Genomic DNA, 16,343 nt, shown 5'->3' with positions numbered 1-16,343 from the left:
CCACTCAACCTCTTATTATCTGATCATCTAGGTTTAGAACACGCAGGGGAATTGAATGACGTGGGATGCGAGGCTGTGTGTGTGTGTGCGTGTGTGTGTACTTGGTGGAACCAGCCTCAGGTTTCTACATTTCTCCTCCTTGGCTTCATTTCATTTGCATTTTTCTCTAGGGCTGATTGTTGGCTGTCAGCTCTCATCTCAGCCTGCTCCTTGAACACTCAGTTTTTCTCCCCTGTGTCAGAGCCCTGCTTAGAAAATCAGCTTACTGTCCACCTGTCCTTCAGATACCTCCTACTCCCCTTCTACCTTCCAAAGGAGTGGTACTTGCCCCTGCTTTCAGCTCAGAAATAAAGAGGAAGTGAGTGCTGTTATCTGAGGGCTACTTCCTGGCAGAGCAGAAAAGAGCCCTAAGTGAGGATCTGCCACTGATTTGCTGCGTGATCTTACCTCAGTCCCTTGCCATCTCTGGGCCTTAGTTTTCCCGTCTGAAAAGTGGGTCTTGGGCTGAGCTTCTTGGTAGCAGCTCAGCAGAGTCTCATTTGATTGGCTTCTTCTTCGTGTCCTCTTGAAGCTGATGGGGACCCCAGAAGGGGGCTTTCTCAAAATTACACGGGAAGTTGGAGGCAGAGTCAAGATGAGACCTTTCAGACCCACTTCTCAGGACCCCTCTGTCTTCTAGCCAGAATGTTTTATCTTTGCCTGCACTACAATCCACGAGGAGCATTTCTGAGTCTTTAATTCCCATCTGAGCTCTCACTCCTGGGTCAGGGGACTTGGGTTGCCTCCTGGGATGTGTATTCCTTTCAATTTCCAAGTCTCAGCTTCCCTACCTACACAACAGAGCAGTTGGGTGAGATGACTTTCAGAAGCCACTTATTTTAATTAAAAAAAAAAAATTTTATTTGGCCGTGTTGAGTCCTAGTTACAGTGCATGGGCTCTGTCATTGTGGCACATGGGCTTAGTTTCTCCAAGACATGTGGGATCTTAGTTCCCTGACCAGGGATTGGACCTGAGTCTCCTGCACTGCATGCTGGTTCTTAACCAGGGAACCTCCAGGAAAGTCCCAGATGCCGCTTATTTTAGGTTTGACATTCCTCATTGTCACCTACTTTCTAAGTTCCTCGGTTGGCTGTGGCTTCCTGCTTTGAGGAAGAGGGTCTAACTTCCATATCCAGACAGTAACCCTCCTGTCTAACTTCTCTGTGAAATGAAGGTGCACTCCTGTTGAGCACCTGCTGTGGTCAGTGTCCAGGACCAGGCCCTGGGTGCATGTGAGGTGGGTGGTGCTCACTGAGTCCTACTTTGTGATTGGCCCTGAGCCTCACACTGGTGTAACTTGATGGAAGTTGAGAAGTTCTACTTGGAGATTAAGTAAAAGCCAATTCATTCATAGACTTCTTTTCTGGGCACCTGCTGTGTGTCCATCCCTACACTTGGCATTGTGTAGAATAACAGTAACATATGAATATAGACTATGTACTAAGTACTGAACTAAACACTTTGCATGTTTAAGAGCATGATGAATTGTCTAAGAATGGGCCATCACGAGGGCTTCCCTGGTGGCTCAGCAGTAAAGAACTGGCCTACAATGCAGGAGAAGTGGGTTCAATCCCTGGGTTGGGAAAATCCCCTGGAGGAGGGGATGGGAACCCACTCCAGTATTCTTGCCAGGAAAATCCCATGGACAGAGGAGCCTGGTGGACTACAATCCATGGGGTCGTGAAGAGTCAGACACGACTGAAGTGACTGAGCAAGCATGCATGGGCCATCATGAAATAAAGCTAGGGGTAAGAGGCAGAAAACACCTGTATTATAAAGAACAGCCAAAGCAGAGAGGTGTAGACCCCGCAGCCTCCGCCCCCCATCCAGAAGCTACTGAACGGGCCCCTCTCCCTCCACCCATCACTGTAGCCTGGCCCCTGGGCCCCGCGTTGTCCCAGCCTATGCAAATGGAAGTCTAGAGCTGGAGCTGCTCAATATGGTGGCCACTAGCCCCACGTGGCTATTCAGTCCAGGCTGAGGAGTGCTGTGAGTGTGCACTACACGCTGGACTGCAACAGCAAGTACAATTACAGCATGTCAAGTATTTCACTAATAATTTTCATATGACTAGACGTTGACATGGGCTTCCCTGGTGGCTCAGACAGTAAACAGTCTGCCTGCAGATTGGAGGACACGGGTTTGATCCCTGGGTTGGGAAGATCTTGACCTTTTGGAGGAAGGAAACCCACTCCAGTATTCTTGCCTGAAAAATCTCATGGACAGAGAAGCTTGGCAGACCACAATCCATGGGGCTGAAAATAGTTGGACACAACTGAGTGACTAACACTAATAGATGTTGAAATATTATTTTGGATAGATTGAGTGAAATGAAGTATTATATTAAAATTAGATTCACCTGTTTCTTTTTCCTTATTTTAATGTGACTAATAGGAAATCTAACATGATATGTGTCTTATATTTTATTTCTACTGGAAATAGAAATATGTAAATATGGAAATAATTTATCCCGTGGGAATAAGGAGTACCAGGGTGGTGGTGCTGTGACTTCCCCCCCATTTCTCATGGGGGAGACTAGAGGGGAGTCTGTCCCACGCATGTAAGGGGTTCTAAGAGAATCACTCATAGCAGTGGACGAGTGCTGGATGAAGGAAGACTGGCATCTTATCTATTGGCCTAATTTATCAGGAGAACTGCTCCCTCTGCTGGTCTGAACAGGGGGAAAAGATAATTGGGGAGCATGGTAGATGGAAAAATCCACACCCCCCTCACCCCAAAGATGTCTCTGTCTTCATTCCAGCAACCTGTACATATGTTAACTTACATGGCAAAAGGGACATTGCGGATATGATTAAGGTTAAAGACCTTTCGATGTGATTATCCTGGATTATCCATCTGGGCCTAATCTAATCACAAGAGTCCTTGAAAGTGGAGAACCTTTCCTGGCTGCCCTCAGAGAGAGATGGGATGACAGGGATGATGGCAGAAGAGGCAGGAGAAATGAGAGTATGAAAGGGACCTGACTTGCCATTGCTGGCTTTAACGTTGGAGGAAGAGTGTCATGACCCAAGCAATGCAGATGGCCTCTAGAAGTTGGGTACACAGGGAAACATGCTCCCCTAGAACCTCTAGAAATGACACAGGCCCGCTCATGCCTTGGACTTCTGACCTACAGAGCTGGGAGGCCTTTGTATTAAGTCACGGTCTGTAGTTATTTGTTATGACAGCAATAGGAAGTGAATATAGAGAAAGACATGAGGTTGGAGAGAGGGTACAGCATTTGGTCCAGTAAAATTGCATGAGTTGCTCATGAGTTGAGTGGACATCTTGGAATACAGCCAGGCTTGAACCATTCTGCCAAGACATATCCAAGAGCCCAGATGCAGGGGAAGGAGCTTAGCAGTAAGAGGCTTTGGGATAGATCACCAAGGGTGACAGCTGAGAAAGATCAAATGAGATTAGGTTGGAGCAGATGTGGGGGCTGTGCAATGCAGAGTCCTGCTTCCTGTAGGGCCTCCGGAAGAGCTCATGCATGTGTTCCAGGATCAGTTTGGGACCTGTCACACAGAGATTATTACCAGAGACAGTGAAGATTGGGCCATGGAAGAGCTATTTCTATCAGTTAGTTAGACTAGGCTAATGCTAAGTAACAAATAGTCCACAAATATTAGCACTTTGTAACAATGGAGTATATTCCCCATGAGTTCTCCATGTCCATCTCTACTCATCCTTCTGGGATCCATGCTCACATGTCATGTGCTAAAGCATGCCACATGGCTCCACCTAACTTCAAGGGGAAAGGAAACTGTAATCTTACTATATGCCTGGGGCTATAATTGGGGATAGTTAACCCCCAGAACCAATGGTCACCAATCCTCTTTTCGTTTCTATTCTTTCCAGGCCCATAAAGCTCCTGAGGAGAAAGGATCCCAGGAGAGGAAGGAGAGGAGGGAGAAAGAGCAGAGCATGTACCCTCCCTCGTGGAGTGACTCTCAGATTGATGCCTGACTAGTATAGGAGGAAGGGTAGCATGTGACAATTGAATTAGTTATCCAACTGAGATTTTAAGCCACACTGGGCTTTTCATTTAGATTTTGAAAGGATATGGGAGGTTCTTCCTGTAATGTCATTACAAAATAAGAAACTGAGATTCATCAGGGCATGGATGAAGGCTGCTGCTGCTGCTGCTAAGTAGCTTCAGTCATGTCTGATTCTGTGCGACGCCATAGACGGCAGCCCACCAGGGTCCTCTGTCCCTGGGATTCTCCAGGCAAGAACACTGGAGTGGGTTGCCATTTCCTTCTCCAATGCTTGAAAGTGAAAAAATAAACTGAAGTCGCTCAGTCGTGTCCGACTCCTAGTGACCCCATGGACTGCAGCCCACCAGGCCCCTCCATCCATGGAATTTTCCAGGCAAGAGTACTGGAGTGGGGTGCCATCGCCTTCTCTGTGGATGAAGGCTGCTGCTAAGTCACTTTAGTCGTGTCCAACTCTGTGCAACCCCATAGATGGCAGCCTACCAGGCTCCCCCGTCCCTGGGATTCTCCAGGCAAGAACACTGGAGTGGGTTGCCATCTCCTTCTCCAACGCATGGAAGTGAAAAGTGAAAGTGAAGTCGCTCAGTCGTGTCTGACTCTTAGTGACCCCATGGACTGCAGCCCACCAGGCTCCTCCATCCATGGTATTTTCCAGGCAAGAGTACTGGAGTGGGGTGCCATTGCCTTCTCCGGTGGGTGAAGGTAGTACTTAGAAAATAAAGTTTTTTTTATTTGGCCCACTAATTTCAGCTTTGCAAACCAACTACCAATGCATTTAATCCTCAGAATGATCCTTTGAAGTAGTCACTATTATTACCTTCACTTTATATATTACCAAACTCAGGCTCAGAGAGGTAAAGTAACATGTCCAATGGTACACAGCTCTAGCAGTGAGCCAAAACTCAAACTCAGATTTGTCTGCAAGTACACTTCTGGGCATCTCCAATGGCTCAGTGGTAAAGATTCTGCCTGCGATGCAAGGGACATGGGTTTGATTCCTGGTTGGGAAAGATCCCCTGGAGGAGGGCATGGCAACCCACTCCAGTATTCTTGCCTGGAGAATCCCATGGATGGAGGAGCCTGGTGGGCTATAGGCCATAGGGTTGCAAAGAGTCAGCCATAACTGAAGTGACTGGGCTTGCACAGGCATGCAAGTATACTTTTAAAAGTCACACTTGCGTCCCTGTGCCATAGTACTCTGATATAAGTGACCCTTCTAAAGGAAACAAGAAGAGACTCACTTACACTGGGAGTTATCCCTTTGTGGGTAGGAGGGTAAATTTAGAAAGATCTTCAGGATGTAGCAAAAGGGAACCCACATTTCTGGGACACCTGCTCTGTGCCAGGTGCACCACATACTTGGCATGTATTATCTCATTTACCTCCTGGGCAACTCTATAAGATAAGGAATTCCATTCCAGTTTTGCAGGTGAGTCAAATGGAGGCATCAAGAGGCCATGTGACTTGCCCTATGTCAAGTAACTAACAGGCAAGATTTAAATCCAGTTCTATCTGTTTTGCAAAGCTCTCTCCACCCATCAGCAATTCCCAATGAATGCATTTTGGAGGAGTTAGAGTTGGAGGGGGTGGTCTTGGTGGAACAGTTGAGAAGGGCTTCCAGAATGAGAGGATGTGATAAAGCAAGAAAGGTTGCAAGTGAAGGTGCAGAGATGAGAGTTTGGGGACTCAAGAGTGGACAGATCTGGTTGTCACCTGGAGTGTGTAAAAACAGTGGAGGTGAGAAAAAAGGCGATCCGGAGCCAGATGGGGTCTTGTTTGGGATGTCGGGATGAAGAGTTTGGCTTTGTTCCTGCAGGTCTTGGGAGACCATTTGCAGTGAAGCCTGGCAAGCTGCTGGGGAGGACTAGGAAGCCCCAGGCCTTAGCGCAGGGGCTTTCTGCACATAGAGGCATGGTCCTCTGGACAGGTGGAAGACAGGAAGGGGTACTTCAGGCAGAAAGGACTGCCTCAGGACAAGGCATGGCCAGGGTTGGGGGAGATGGTGGGAGAAGATTCCAGCCACAGAAGACAGACAATGGAAGGCACCAAAGCAGGCAGGATGCATAAGGCAGCAGAAAGAGTGTGTTTTTGGCACATGACAGGTCTCTTTCTGGTCTCGGCTGTGTCTTTTAGTGTCTTTGCGACACTGGGCACATAATTCTGCTTTTATGACACTTAAATTCAGTGAGATCTGTGTGGTAGAAGCTGTATTTTACTGTACTTGACTTGCTCAAAAAGGTAGCCTCTTTGATTTTCCTGACCTTCTTGCTGAGCTGCTCTTCTGCAGGAGAATAGGAAACCCAACATGCCAGTGACAGCCTCTGCCAGTCTGTTCAGTCTCTTCTCAGTGCAAATGTCCCCGTTCAGCATTTGATTTTGTTCTCAGAGCTGATTGAATGGTCCCTCTTGGGACTTCCCTGGTGGTCCAGTGGTCAGGACTTGAGCTTCCACTGCAGAGGGCATGGGTTTGCTCCCTGGTCGGGGAACTAGGATCTCACATGTTGTGTGGTACAGCCAGAAAAAAAAAAAAAAATGGTAAAAAAAAAAAGTCCCTCCTGAATAGCTCTTCAAGTCAATGCTCGGTCTTCCAGCTTCTTTCCTTCTCTTGCTTTTCTGCACTCCTAGGGCGGTGAGGACAGGTGTCCTCCAGGCCCAAGAGCTGGTCTGCTCTGCCCCTGGACTGCGGCCGCTAGGTATGACTGATCTCTTCCAGACTTGTAGGGATGTCTCTGGTTTTGGCCGTTTGTCCTTGGGTCATACAATTCCTGTCCATGGTGGCCTCTGTCTCTGGATCCTGGGGGGCCTCTGCCGTCTCAGTACCTCTGTGTGCCCTCTTTGGATCCCCCTATTGGTGGAGGATCAGGGGTGCTGTCTCAGGCTCAGTCCTCTGGCCATTTCCTGCAGACGCTGCTGAGCCATCACCCTTTACTGTGCTGGAATTCTCTTATGAGGGGCTTTTCCTGGAGGCTTACAGACTCCTGCCAGTAGACATGGGGAGTGGGTCTTTAGTTCTTTGAATGGTCTTGGCTTTCCTCTTGATTCATCTAATTTATCACTTCAAAGTGAGATTGAAGTTAGAGGGGAAAGGTAGAACATGATAGCCAGCTTCCTGTCAATTCTTCTCTCCCTTCCTCCATCCATCTTTTCTTTCTCGTCACTTCTTGAATGTGAAGGGATGAACACATTGGCTTTTACGCTGGGGAAATACAGCACCCTAGACCATGCGTTTTGGGGTGCTGACTCCATGCCTAAACCCTAGGGATGGACAGATTCCTTAGGCCTGGACGACCAGGTTAGTCCCTTCCCCTGGCCAGGCACTGGTTCAGGGATAAACATGTGACCACATTTGTGTAATGAGACACAGCTCTGGGAACTAATTAGAATAGAGAGGCTCTCTTTTAAATTTTGTAATTTTGAGATATAATTTATACAGAGTGAAAAGTACAGATCTTCAGTATTTGGTTTGAAGAGTTTGACAAATGTTTAGTTGACCCTTGAAAGACATGGGTTTGAACTGCACAGGTCTTCTTACTAATGGAGTTTTTTCAATAAAAATACATATTGAAGTACTATAAGGTCCACGGTTGCCTCTGTGGATGTGGCATTGTGAATAGAGAGGGCCGACTGTAGGGTTATAGAGGATTTTTACTGTGTGGGGTGACCCTAGCCCCCTGTGTTGTTTAAGGTTCAACTGTATACATGTTCATGTAACTAACACGCAAATCAAGGTACAGATCATTTCCATCACCTAAGAGGGTCCCTCTGGCTCTTTTCCAGTCAATCCCAGGAAGTGTCCACTTGCCCCTTCTCGGTCAATACCACTCTTTCCCCAGTGCACAAAGCAGAGGCAATCACGATTCTGACTTTTTATCACCATAACTTACTTTTCCTGTTCTAGAACTTTACAGTCTGTTCCACTTCTCTGTCTTTCCTTTATCCAATATCACACTGCCTTGATATACTGCCTTGAAGTTCAGTTCAGTTCAGTCACTCAGTCGTGTCTGACTCTTCATGACCCCATGAATCGCAGCACGCCAGGTCTCCCTGTCCATCACCAACTCCCGGAGTTCACTCAGACTCACGTCCATTGAGTCAGTGATGCCATCCAGCCATCTCATCCTCTGTCATCCCCTTCTCCTCTTGCCCCCAATCCCTCCTAGCATCAGAGTCTTTTCCAATGAGTCAAGTCTTCGCATGGGGTGGCCAAAGTACTGGAGTTTCAGCTTTAGCATCATTCCTTCCAAAGAAATCCCAGGGCTGATCTCCTTCAGAATGGACTGGTTGGATCTCCTTGCAGTCCAAGGGACTCTCAAGAATCTTCTCCAACACCACAGTTCAAAAGCATCAATTCTTCGGCGCTCAGCCTTCTTCACAGTCCAACTCTCACATCCATACATGACCACAGGAAAAACCATAGCCTTGACTAGATGGACCTTCGTTGGCAAAGTAATGTCTCTGCTTTTGAATACACTATCTAGGTTGGTCATAACTTTCCTTCCAAGGAGTAAGCATCTTTTAATTTCATGGCTGCAGTCACCATCTGCAGTGATTTTGGAGCCCAGAAAAATAAAGTCTGACACTGTTTCCCCATCTATTTCCCATGAAGTGATGGGACTGGATGCCATGATCTTCGTTTTCTGAATGTTGAGCTTTAAGCCAACTTTTTCACTCTCCTCTTTCACTTTCATCGAGAGGCTTTTTAGTTCCTCTTTACTTTCTGCCACAAGTAGTATGAATTTTCTAATTTTGTCTTTTTCAAGATTTTTAAAAAATGTCTAGGTCCTTTGAATTTTCATATCAATTTTTATTTATCTTATTATTTTAAAAATATGTATTTATTTGGCTGCACAGGGTCTTAGTTGCAGCATATGGTATCTCGTTCCCTAACCAGGAATCAAACCTGGGCCCCTTGCATTGGGACTGTGGAGTCATAGCTACTGAACCACCAGGGAATTCCCCTCATATCAGTTTTAGAAACAACACTTTCAATTCTTCAAAAAACAACATGATGGGATTTTGATTGGGACCTCATTAAATCTATAGATCCATTTAGAAAAAGTTGACATCTTATCCAGATTGAATCTTGCCATCCATGAATATATCTCTTTCCATTTTTTAAGTTTTTCTTTCATTTCTTTCAGCAATATTATGCCATTCTCAGTGTAGAGTCTTTCATTATGTTCATTCCCAAGTATTTTATTTTGTGTTGCTATTGTAAACAGTTTTTTAAAATTTCATTTCCCACTGTTTGTTGCTCCTATAGAGATTCTCTTTTCAGTGTTTGCTAAGCATGGTGGGAGGTAAGCCATGCAGAGGTTACCATGGGGAGATGGTGTCCCTGAGAGTAAATTCAAAAGAGGTGGGGCATGGGGCTTCCCTGGTGGTCCAGTGGTTAAGACTCTGTGCGTCCACTACAGGGGACAGGCCTCCATCCCTGGGTAGTGAACAAAGGTCCCACATGCCTCATGGTGTGGCCAAAAGATAATAAAAATTATGTATAAAAAGAGGGAAGCAGAGATGAAAACTAAAGAGAGATAAGGAAAGAGAGGAGGGGGGAAAGAGAAATAAAAAGAGAGAGATATCCTGGACGTCACTGGAAACAATATGTATGTTTGTTTTTGGGTAAGCCATTTTGAGCTGGATTCCTATAATTTGCAGCTGAGAGTCTTGACTAATCCAGTGCAGACTCCTGTGTATGTGAGAGTATGAGTTCCATGCCTATGAAGAAAAGAAAAACAAAAAAAAGAAAAGAAAAACATGGGTATCCAATTTTTACTCCAACTTCCCACGAGTGAGAGCTGCAGGGGTGCCAGTTTCCTCACTGCTGCTGCTGCTAAGTCACTTCAGTCGTGTCCGACTCTATGCAATCCCATAGATGGCAGCCCACCAGGCTCTCCCATCCCTGGGATTCTCCAGGCACGAATACTGGAGGGGGTTGCCATTTCCTTCTCCAAAGCATGAAAGTGAAAAGTGAAAGTGAAGTTGCTCAGTCGTGTCCGACTCTTCGCGACCCCATGGACTGCAGCCCACCAGGCTCCTCCATCCATGGGATTTTCCAGGCAAGAGTACTGGAGTGGGTTGCCATTGCCTGCTCTGATTAACGTAATGATATCACTATATTCTAGAACATAAAAGTCTATTTTAAGAATGGATGGATGAATGAATAGCAAAGTGTTTAAGTGATTAAAAAAATATTCTTCAATCCCAAATTCAATACACAATCTTTTCTAGCCATGGTCTTAAGAAGAATATCAACATTCATTAATTAATTCATTCAATAATATGTAAAGAATACCTACTATATGCCAGGCCAGTATTGGTCCTGTGAATGAGTAAAGTAAGTTCCTAGGTTCATGGTGCTTATAGCCTTGTGGTAAAAGGCAGACAATATCATGATTTTTTTAAAAAAGTAATGTTTCAAGAACATGTGGTACATATATACAATGGAATATTACTTAGTCATAAAAAGGATAAAACCATGCTATTTGCAGCAACATAGATGAACCCAGAGATTATCACATTAAGTGAAATAAATCAGAGAAAGATAAATATAATATATCACTTATATGTGGAATCTAAAAAATTATATAAATTATACAAACTTATTTACAAAACAGAAAAAAACTCAACAGAATTGGAAAACAAACTTATGGCTACCAAAGGGAAAGTGTGGAAGAAGGGATAAATTAGCAGTTTGAGATTAACAGATACACATTATCATATATAAAATAGATAAAAAACAAAGACCTACTGTATACCACAGGGAACTATATTCAATAACTTGCAATAACCTGAAATGGAAAAGAACCCGAAAAAGAATATATATATATATACATATATAACTGAATCACTTTGCTGTATACTTGAAACTAACACAACATTATAAATTAACTACGTGTATGTGCTCAGTCATGTCCAACTCTTTGTGACCCTATGGACTTGTAGCTCTTCAGGGTCCTCTGTCCACCGAATTTTCCAGGCAAGAACACTGAAATGGAGTGCCATTTCCTCCTTCAGGAGATCTTCCTGACCCAGGGATTGAACCCACTTCTCTTGTGTCTCTTGCAATAGCACGTGGATTCTTTTCCACCGAGCCCCCTTGGAAGCCATTAATGGAAGGGTCTTTTGAGTCATGTTCTACATGCTGGTCAGGAGAGTCCTCTTAGTAACCTTGAGAATTTCCACAGAAACTTGGAGGAAGGTATGTGGATTCTATGAGAAGATTAATCCCAGCTGTGGGAATGGCAGGTGCAAAGGTCCTGCGGAGGCTGTGGCCTTGGTGTATGAGTAATAGTAGAGAAGCCCATGGGGCTGGGAATGATATGAAGGAAAAATAGTATTTGAGCTGTGAAAATTAATAGGAGTAAGCCCATTGCTTAATTCTCTTCTCCCCTTCCTCCTCTTTCCCTCCCCTCTGCTACTATTAAGCTTGTAGAATAGAACTATAGACTATACTGGCTTTACAACATAGGAAAATGCCAGTGAATATTATGGGGTGGTGTTTGAATAATGTAACATCGGGATGTCCTAATAAGGCTGACAGCACGAAGTTCTTGTCTTTCAAGACTTGTTATTTCTTGGAATACCACTCAGAGGATTTATGTAAAGTATACTATGCATATGGACTTATTAATATTTATTTTATTTGCAAGAACAACTCATCATTATTAGCAAAAAGAGCCTCAAACACACAGAGACAACACGACAACAGCTATGAGCAAGACTGACTCATGTCAACTGCGACCTTCAACTCTATATGTCCGAGTTGTCTGTTCTTGGCTGTGACTTGAGATTGCTGTGTTCCTTCAATCCAAAATGTCTCTATATTGATATGCTTTAATTTGCACAGGAGAATTATGTTATATTTTCTTGTTTCCTTGCATGATTTTTCTTGGAAGTTGAGATTGTTTAACACCGAAATCAGATTGATTATATTCTTTGCAGCTAAAGATGGAGAAGCTCTATACAGTCAGCAAAAACAAGACCAGGAGCTGACTGTGGCCCAGACCATGAACTCCTTATTGCCAAATTCAGACTTAAATTGAAGAAAGTAGGGAAAACCACTAGACCATTCAGGTATGACCTAAATCAAATCCCTTATAATTATAAAGTGAAAGTGACAAATAGATTCAAGGGGTTAGATCTGATAGATAGAATGCCTGAAAAACTATGGATGGAGGTTCGTGATATTGTACAGGAGGCAGGCATCAAGACCATCCCCAAGGAAAAGAAAGGCAAAAAGGCAAAATGGTTGTCTGAAGAGGCCTTACAAATAGATGTGAATAGAAAAGAAGTGAAAGGCAAAGGAGAGAAGAAAAGGTATAACCATTTGAATGCAGAGTTCCAAAGAATAGCAAGGAGAGATAAGAAAGCCTTCCTCAGTGATCAGTGCAAAGAAATAGAGGAAAACAATAGAATGGGAAAGACTAGAGATCTCTTCAAGAAAATTAGAGATACCAAGGGAACATTTCATGCAAAGATGGGCTCTATAAAGGACAGAAATTCTATGGACCTAACAGAAGCAGAGGATATTAAGAAGAGGTGGCAAGAATACACAGAAGAACTTTACAAAAAAGTGACCCAGACAATCACGATGGTGTGATCACTCACACCATTCCAGACATCTTGGAATGCAAAGTCGAGTAGGCCTTAGGAAGCATCACTATGAACAAAGCTAGTGGAGGTGATGGAATTCCAGTTGAGCTATATCAAATCCTGAAAGATGATGCTGTGAAAGTGCTGCACTCAATATGCCAGCAAATTTGGAAAACTCAGCAGTGGCCACAGGACTGGAAAATGTCAGTTTTCATTCCAATCCCAAAGAAAGGCAATGCCAAAGAATGCTTAAACTACCGCACAATTGCACTCATCTCACACGCTAGCAAAGTAATGCTCAAAATTCTCCAAGCCAGGCTTCTACAGTACTTGAACTGTGAATTTCCAGATGTTCAAGCTAGATTTAGGAAAGGCAGAGGAACCAGAAATCAAATTGCCAACATCTGCTGGATCATCGAAAAAGCAAGAGAGTTCCCGAAAAGCATCTGCTTTATTGACTATGCCAAAGCCTTTGACTGTGTGGATCACAAAGAGTGGTTCACAAAGAGTGTGGTAGAGTCAGACACGACTGAGCAACTGAACTGAACTGAGTTTCAAAAAGAACATTTAAATTCCCTGAGAAGTAACAAGATAGGCTAGTCTTGAGGGAAGTGCAGATGTAAGCTAGAGGATCTGGGTAAGGTAAATATGATGAGCAGCTGTTGAACTCACACTAGGCTACCTATAGGAGCTACCATGTGAGGTGGGCTGTGAATGGTACCCCGGATTTAGAGACAGGAGGTGGAGGTAAGAGTCAGAAGGAAGACATTCCAGGTAGAAGGCACAGCTTTTGAAAAGAGAAACTGAGAAGCTGAAATTTGGGGATACACCAGGAAGTTGGATTCACCTTGAACAGAGTTTATGAAGGGGGAGATTGACAATATGATTGGAAGGGTAGCGTGGGGCTAACTCCTTGTGGAACACGGTGGGCTTCCTATACCGTTTGCATCTCCCCACCCTGTAAAGAAGGTACTTTAGCATTGTTTGTTTCCATGTTCTGATGAGGAACCTGAGGCATGTGAATTAAGGGATTTACTTAAAGTCACACAGGTAATAAATGGTAGAAGCTGGGGAACATGAGCCCCCAGAGCCTGAAGTCTAACGTCTTGCCCATCACAGGAGATGCTGGAAGTTTATGGAAGTGAAAGAGTGATTGGGGCTTTCTTTTTTTTAAAAAAACCTTTATTTATTTGGCTGCATTGGGTCTTAGCTGCAGCACGTGGGATCTTCAACCTTTGCCCCCTGCACTGGGAGTGTGAAGTCTTAGCCACTGGACCACCAGGGAAGGCCCTACTGGGGCTTTCTTAAATGTCTGTTGAGTTGAATTGATATGTAGAAATTAGAGAGAAATCAGATTTTGGTTCAGTATGAACAAACACTTTCAGGAAAACTAGGCTTCTATAACAAGTTGTTTTAGCAATCAATTTTGGGGATCTCTCTCTCTTTCATTGATGTTGTGAATTTGTAACTGGTAATGGTTCTTTCTTCCTTTTAGCTACAAGGAAGCTTAATGTCAAATTTGTAGCTCTATAGAATGGCTGGTCTGCTTTTCTGCATGCTAATCTTACTCCTTGTTTTATTTTTTCCTGCCCTTTTGTCCCTTTGCTGTTAATTTTATCCCTTTGTGTTGGACATATCCAGTCAAGCTGCCTCAAATTTGCATATAATTAACTAATTAATGGGGGCACAGATTGAGAAATTGTAACAGATACGCTGCCTTGTGAGGTCATGAGCTCACTGCCATCAGAGATATGTAAGAAGAGACTGGAGGACCTTTTGGCCCAAAGATCAGTTCCAAGACTTTTTGATTATAAGAGTCAGAAATAGGTCATTCTTTGACTGCACCCACACCCATTCCCCTAACAAGGTGCACCCCAGTGCCCATAATAAAGTCTTCATCCTCAAGCCTGAGGTCCTCTGGCTTCACCGGCTAATGAGACTCTGGGGGCCGGGCACACAGGCTGCCTGGGACTGGGGCAGCAGTGCAGATGACATTAATAGCATGTGACTAGCCATGGACTGATTGAGTAAGCAGATGTTAAGGTCTGGGCTGATAATGACTCATTACTATTTGGGCAAAACCTGATAGAGACGCTCTCACTCTAAGAATTAAGTAGTTTATGCTTCATCAGTTGTATTGAGCAGAGTGTAAATGGCCCTTCTGGGTACAGAACTCTCCAGTTAGGACAATTAGCATTCCTTCTACCCAGCAAGACCTGGAAACAGGAAGTTTCCTTCCACTGAAGGGCAGGTGAGAGGAGGAGGGGAAGAACTTGAAGACAGAGGTGTGCATACTTAATATTTGCATTACCAGCATCCATCCCCCATCCTCCCCTGCTTTATCATTTGGAGATGTGCCTCTTTGCCACTCTCAGTCCAGGCAAGGGTGGGGCTCCTCTCTCCCTCAAGTTGGGAGGGAGAGCAGGTAGCCCAAAGCTGGGCCAGTCATTGCCTGGGCCACAGTGATTGGTACAGGGAGGTGCACTTGTGAGCCGATCAGACTCCATGAGACTTGAGACATCTGCTGGGAATCTAGGGAAAGCCATTCTCTTACTCCTCCCAAAGGGTGTGAAATAGGAGCTGCAGCTGCCATGTTGTGATTCGAACTCCCAGGCCTCTGAGTCACTGCAGCATCGGAGTCTCCCCAGATGGTGCTCTGTGGAGCAGAGACTACTGTCCCCACTGAGACCTGTCCAAATGACAGATTTGCCAGCAAATATAAGATTGTTATTGTTTTAAGCCACTGCGTTTGAGGCTATTTGTTATACAGCAGTTGATATCTAGGACAGTTCATCTCTCATATCTTGCACTCTGGGCTAATCTTTTCTTATTTGCAAACCTGACCATCTTGCCTCTGCTTAAAAAGTCCTCAAGAGCCTGCAGGTTAAAGACCAAACTTCTTCATGTGTTATTCAAGGACTCTCAGGCTCTACCTCTGAGATCTTATCCCCCTGTCTTCCTCTTGGATATTCTGTCCTTCAGTCACACAGAGCTGCTCATAGCTCCATAAACAGCTCCTACTCCCAGCTCATACTCTGTGTCTTACATAGGCTGTTCCCTGTGCCTGGAATGCCTGTCGGGTCCCTACCAGAAGACTCCTCTCTGCAGAGGTCTTTCTACTCTTTTCTCTTTCTCAAACTCCTTTTGGTCAAATTAATCTAAATTAATCCAACATTTGGATTAATTAATTAGATTAATCACTATATTCCCTCTATTTCTATACATATTCTCTGTTTTTCTATATGGAGATTGCCTTGATTTTATCTTTCAACCCTTCCTATGGAAAATTCCTATGGAGAGTGAAAAAGTTGGCTTAAAGCTCAACATTCAGAAAACTAATATCATGGCATCTGGTCCCATCACTTCATTGCAAATAGATGGGGAAACAGTGGAAACAGTGGCAGACTTAATTTTCTTGGGCCTGCAAAACACTGCAGATGGTGACTGCAGCCATGAAATTAAAAGATGCTTACTCCTTGGAAGAGAAGTTACGACCAACCTAGACAGCATATTCAAAAGCAGAGACATTACTTTGTCAACAAAGGTCCATCTAGTCAAGACTATGGTTTTTTTCCAGTAGTCATGTGTGGATGTGAGAGTTGGACTATAAAGAAAGCTGAGCGCTGAAGAATTGATGCTTTTGAACTGTGGTGTTGGAGAAGATTCTTGAGAGTCCCTTGGACTGCAAGGAGATCCAACCAATCCATCCT

At 44.3% G+C, this 16,343-nt stretch overlaps 1 protein-coding gene across 4 annotated transcripts in view; it reads left to right on the top strand.

Annotated features, from left to right (window-relative positions):
- The window catches only part of RPS24 (ribosomal protein S24), a 263,112-nt gene that overhangs the window by 44,179 nt on the left and 202,590 nt on the right, over positions 1 to 16,343 (top strand). Inside the window, exon 5 of one of the 4 annotated variants that reach the window (XM_070364542.1) lies at positions 9,672 to 9,682. The exons of the other annotated variants lie outside the window; for them this stretch is intronic. Coding sequence (XP_070220643.1) covers positions 9,672 to 9,674 — 3 coding nt within the window. The 3' untranslated portion in view covers positions 9,675 to 9,682. Of the gene's footprint in view, positions 1 to 9,671; positions 9,683 to 16,343 lie in introns of those variants that run through there. 4 annotated transcript variants of the gene reach the window in all.

Source organism: Bos mutus, chromosome 28, assembly GCF_027580195.1.
Source record: "Bos mutus isolate GX-2022 chromosome 28, NWIPB_WYAK_1.1, whole genome shotgun sequence".
In the NCBI taxonomy this organism is placed as follows: Eukaryota; Metazoa; Chordata; class Mammalia; order Artiodactyla; family Bovidae; genus Bos; species Bos mutus.
The sequence above is the reverse complement of the archived record's forward strand: the minus strand, read 5'-3'. Positions and strand labels throughout refer to the sequence as shown.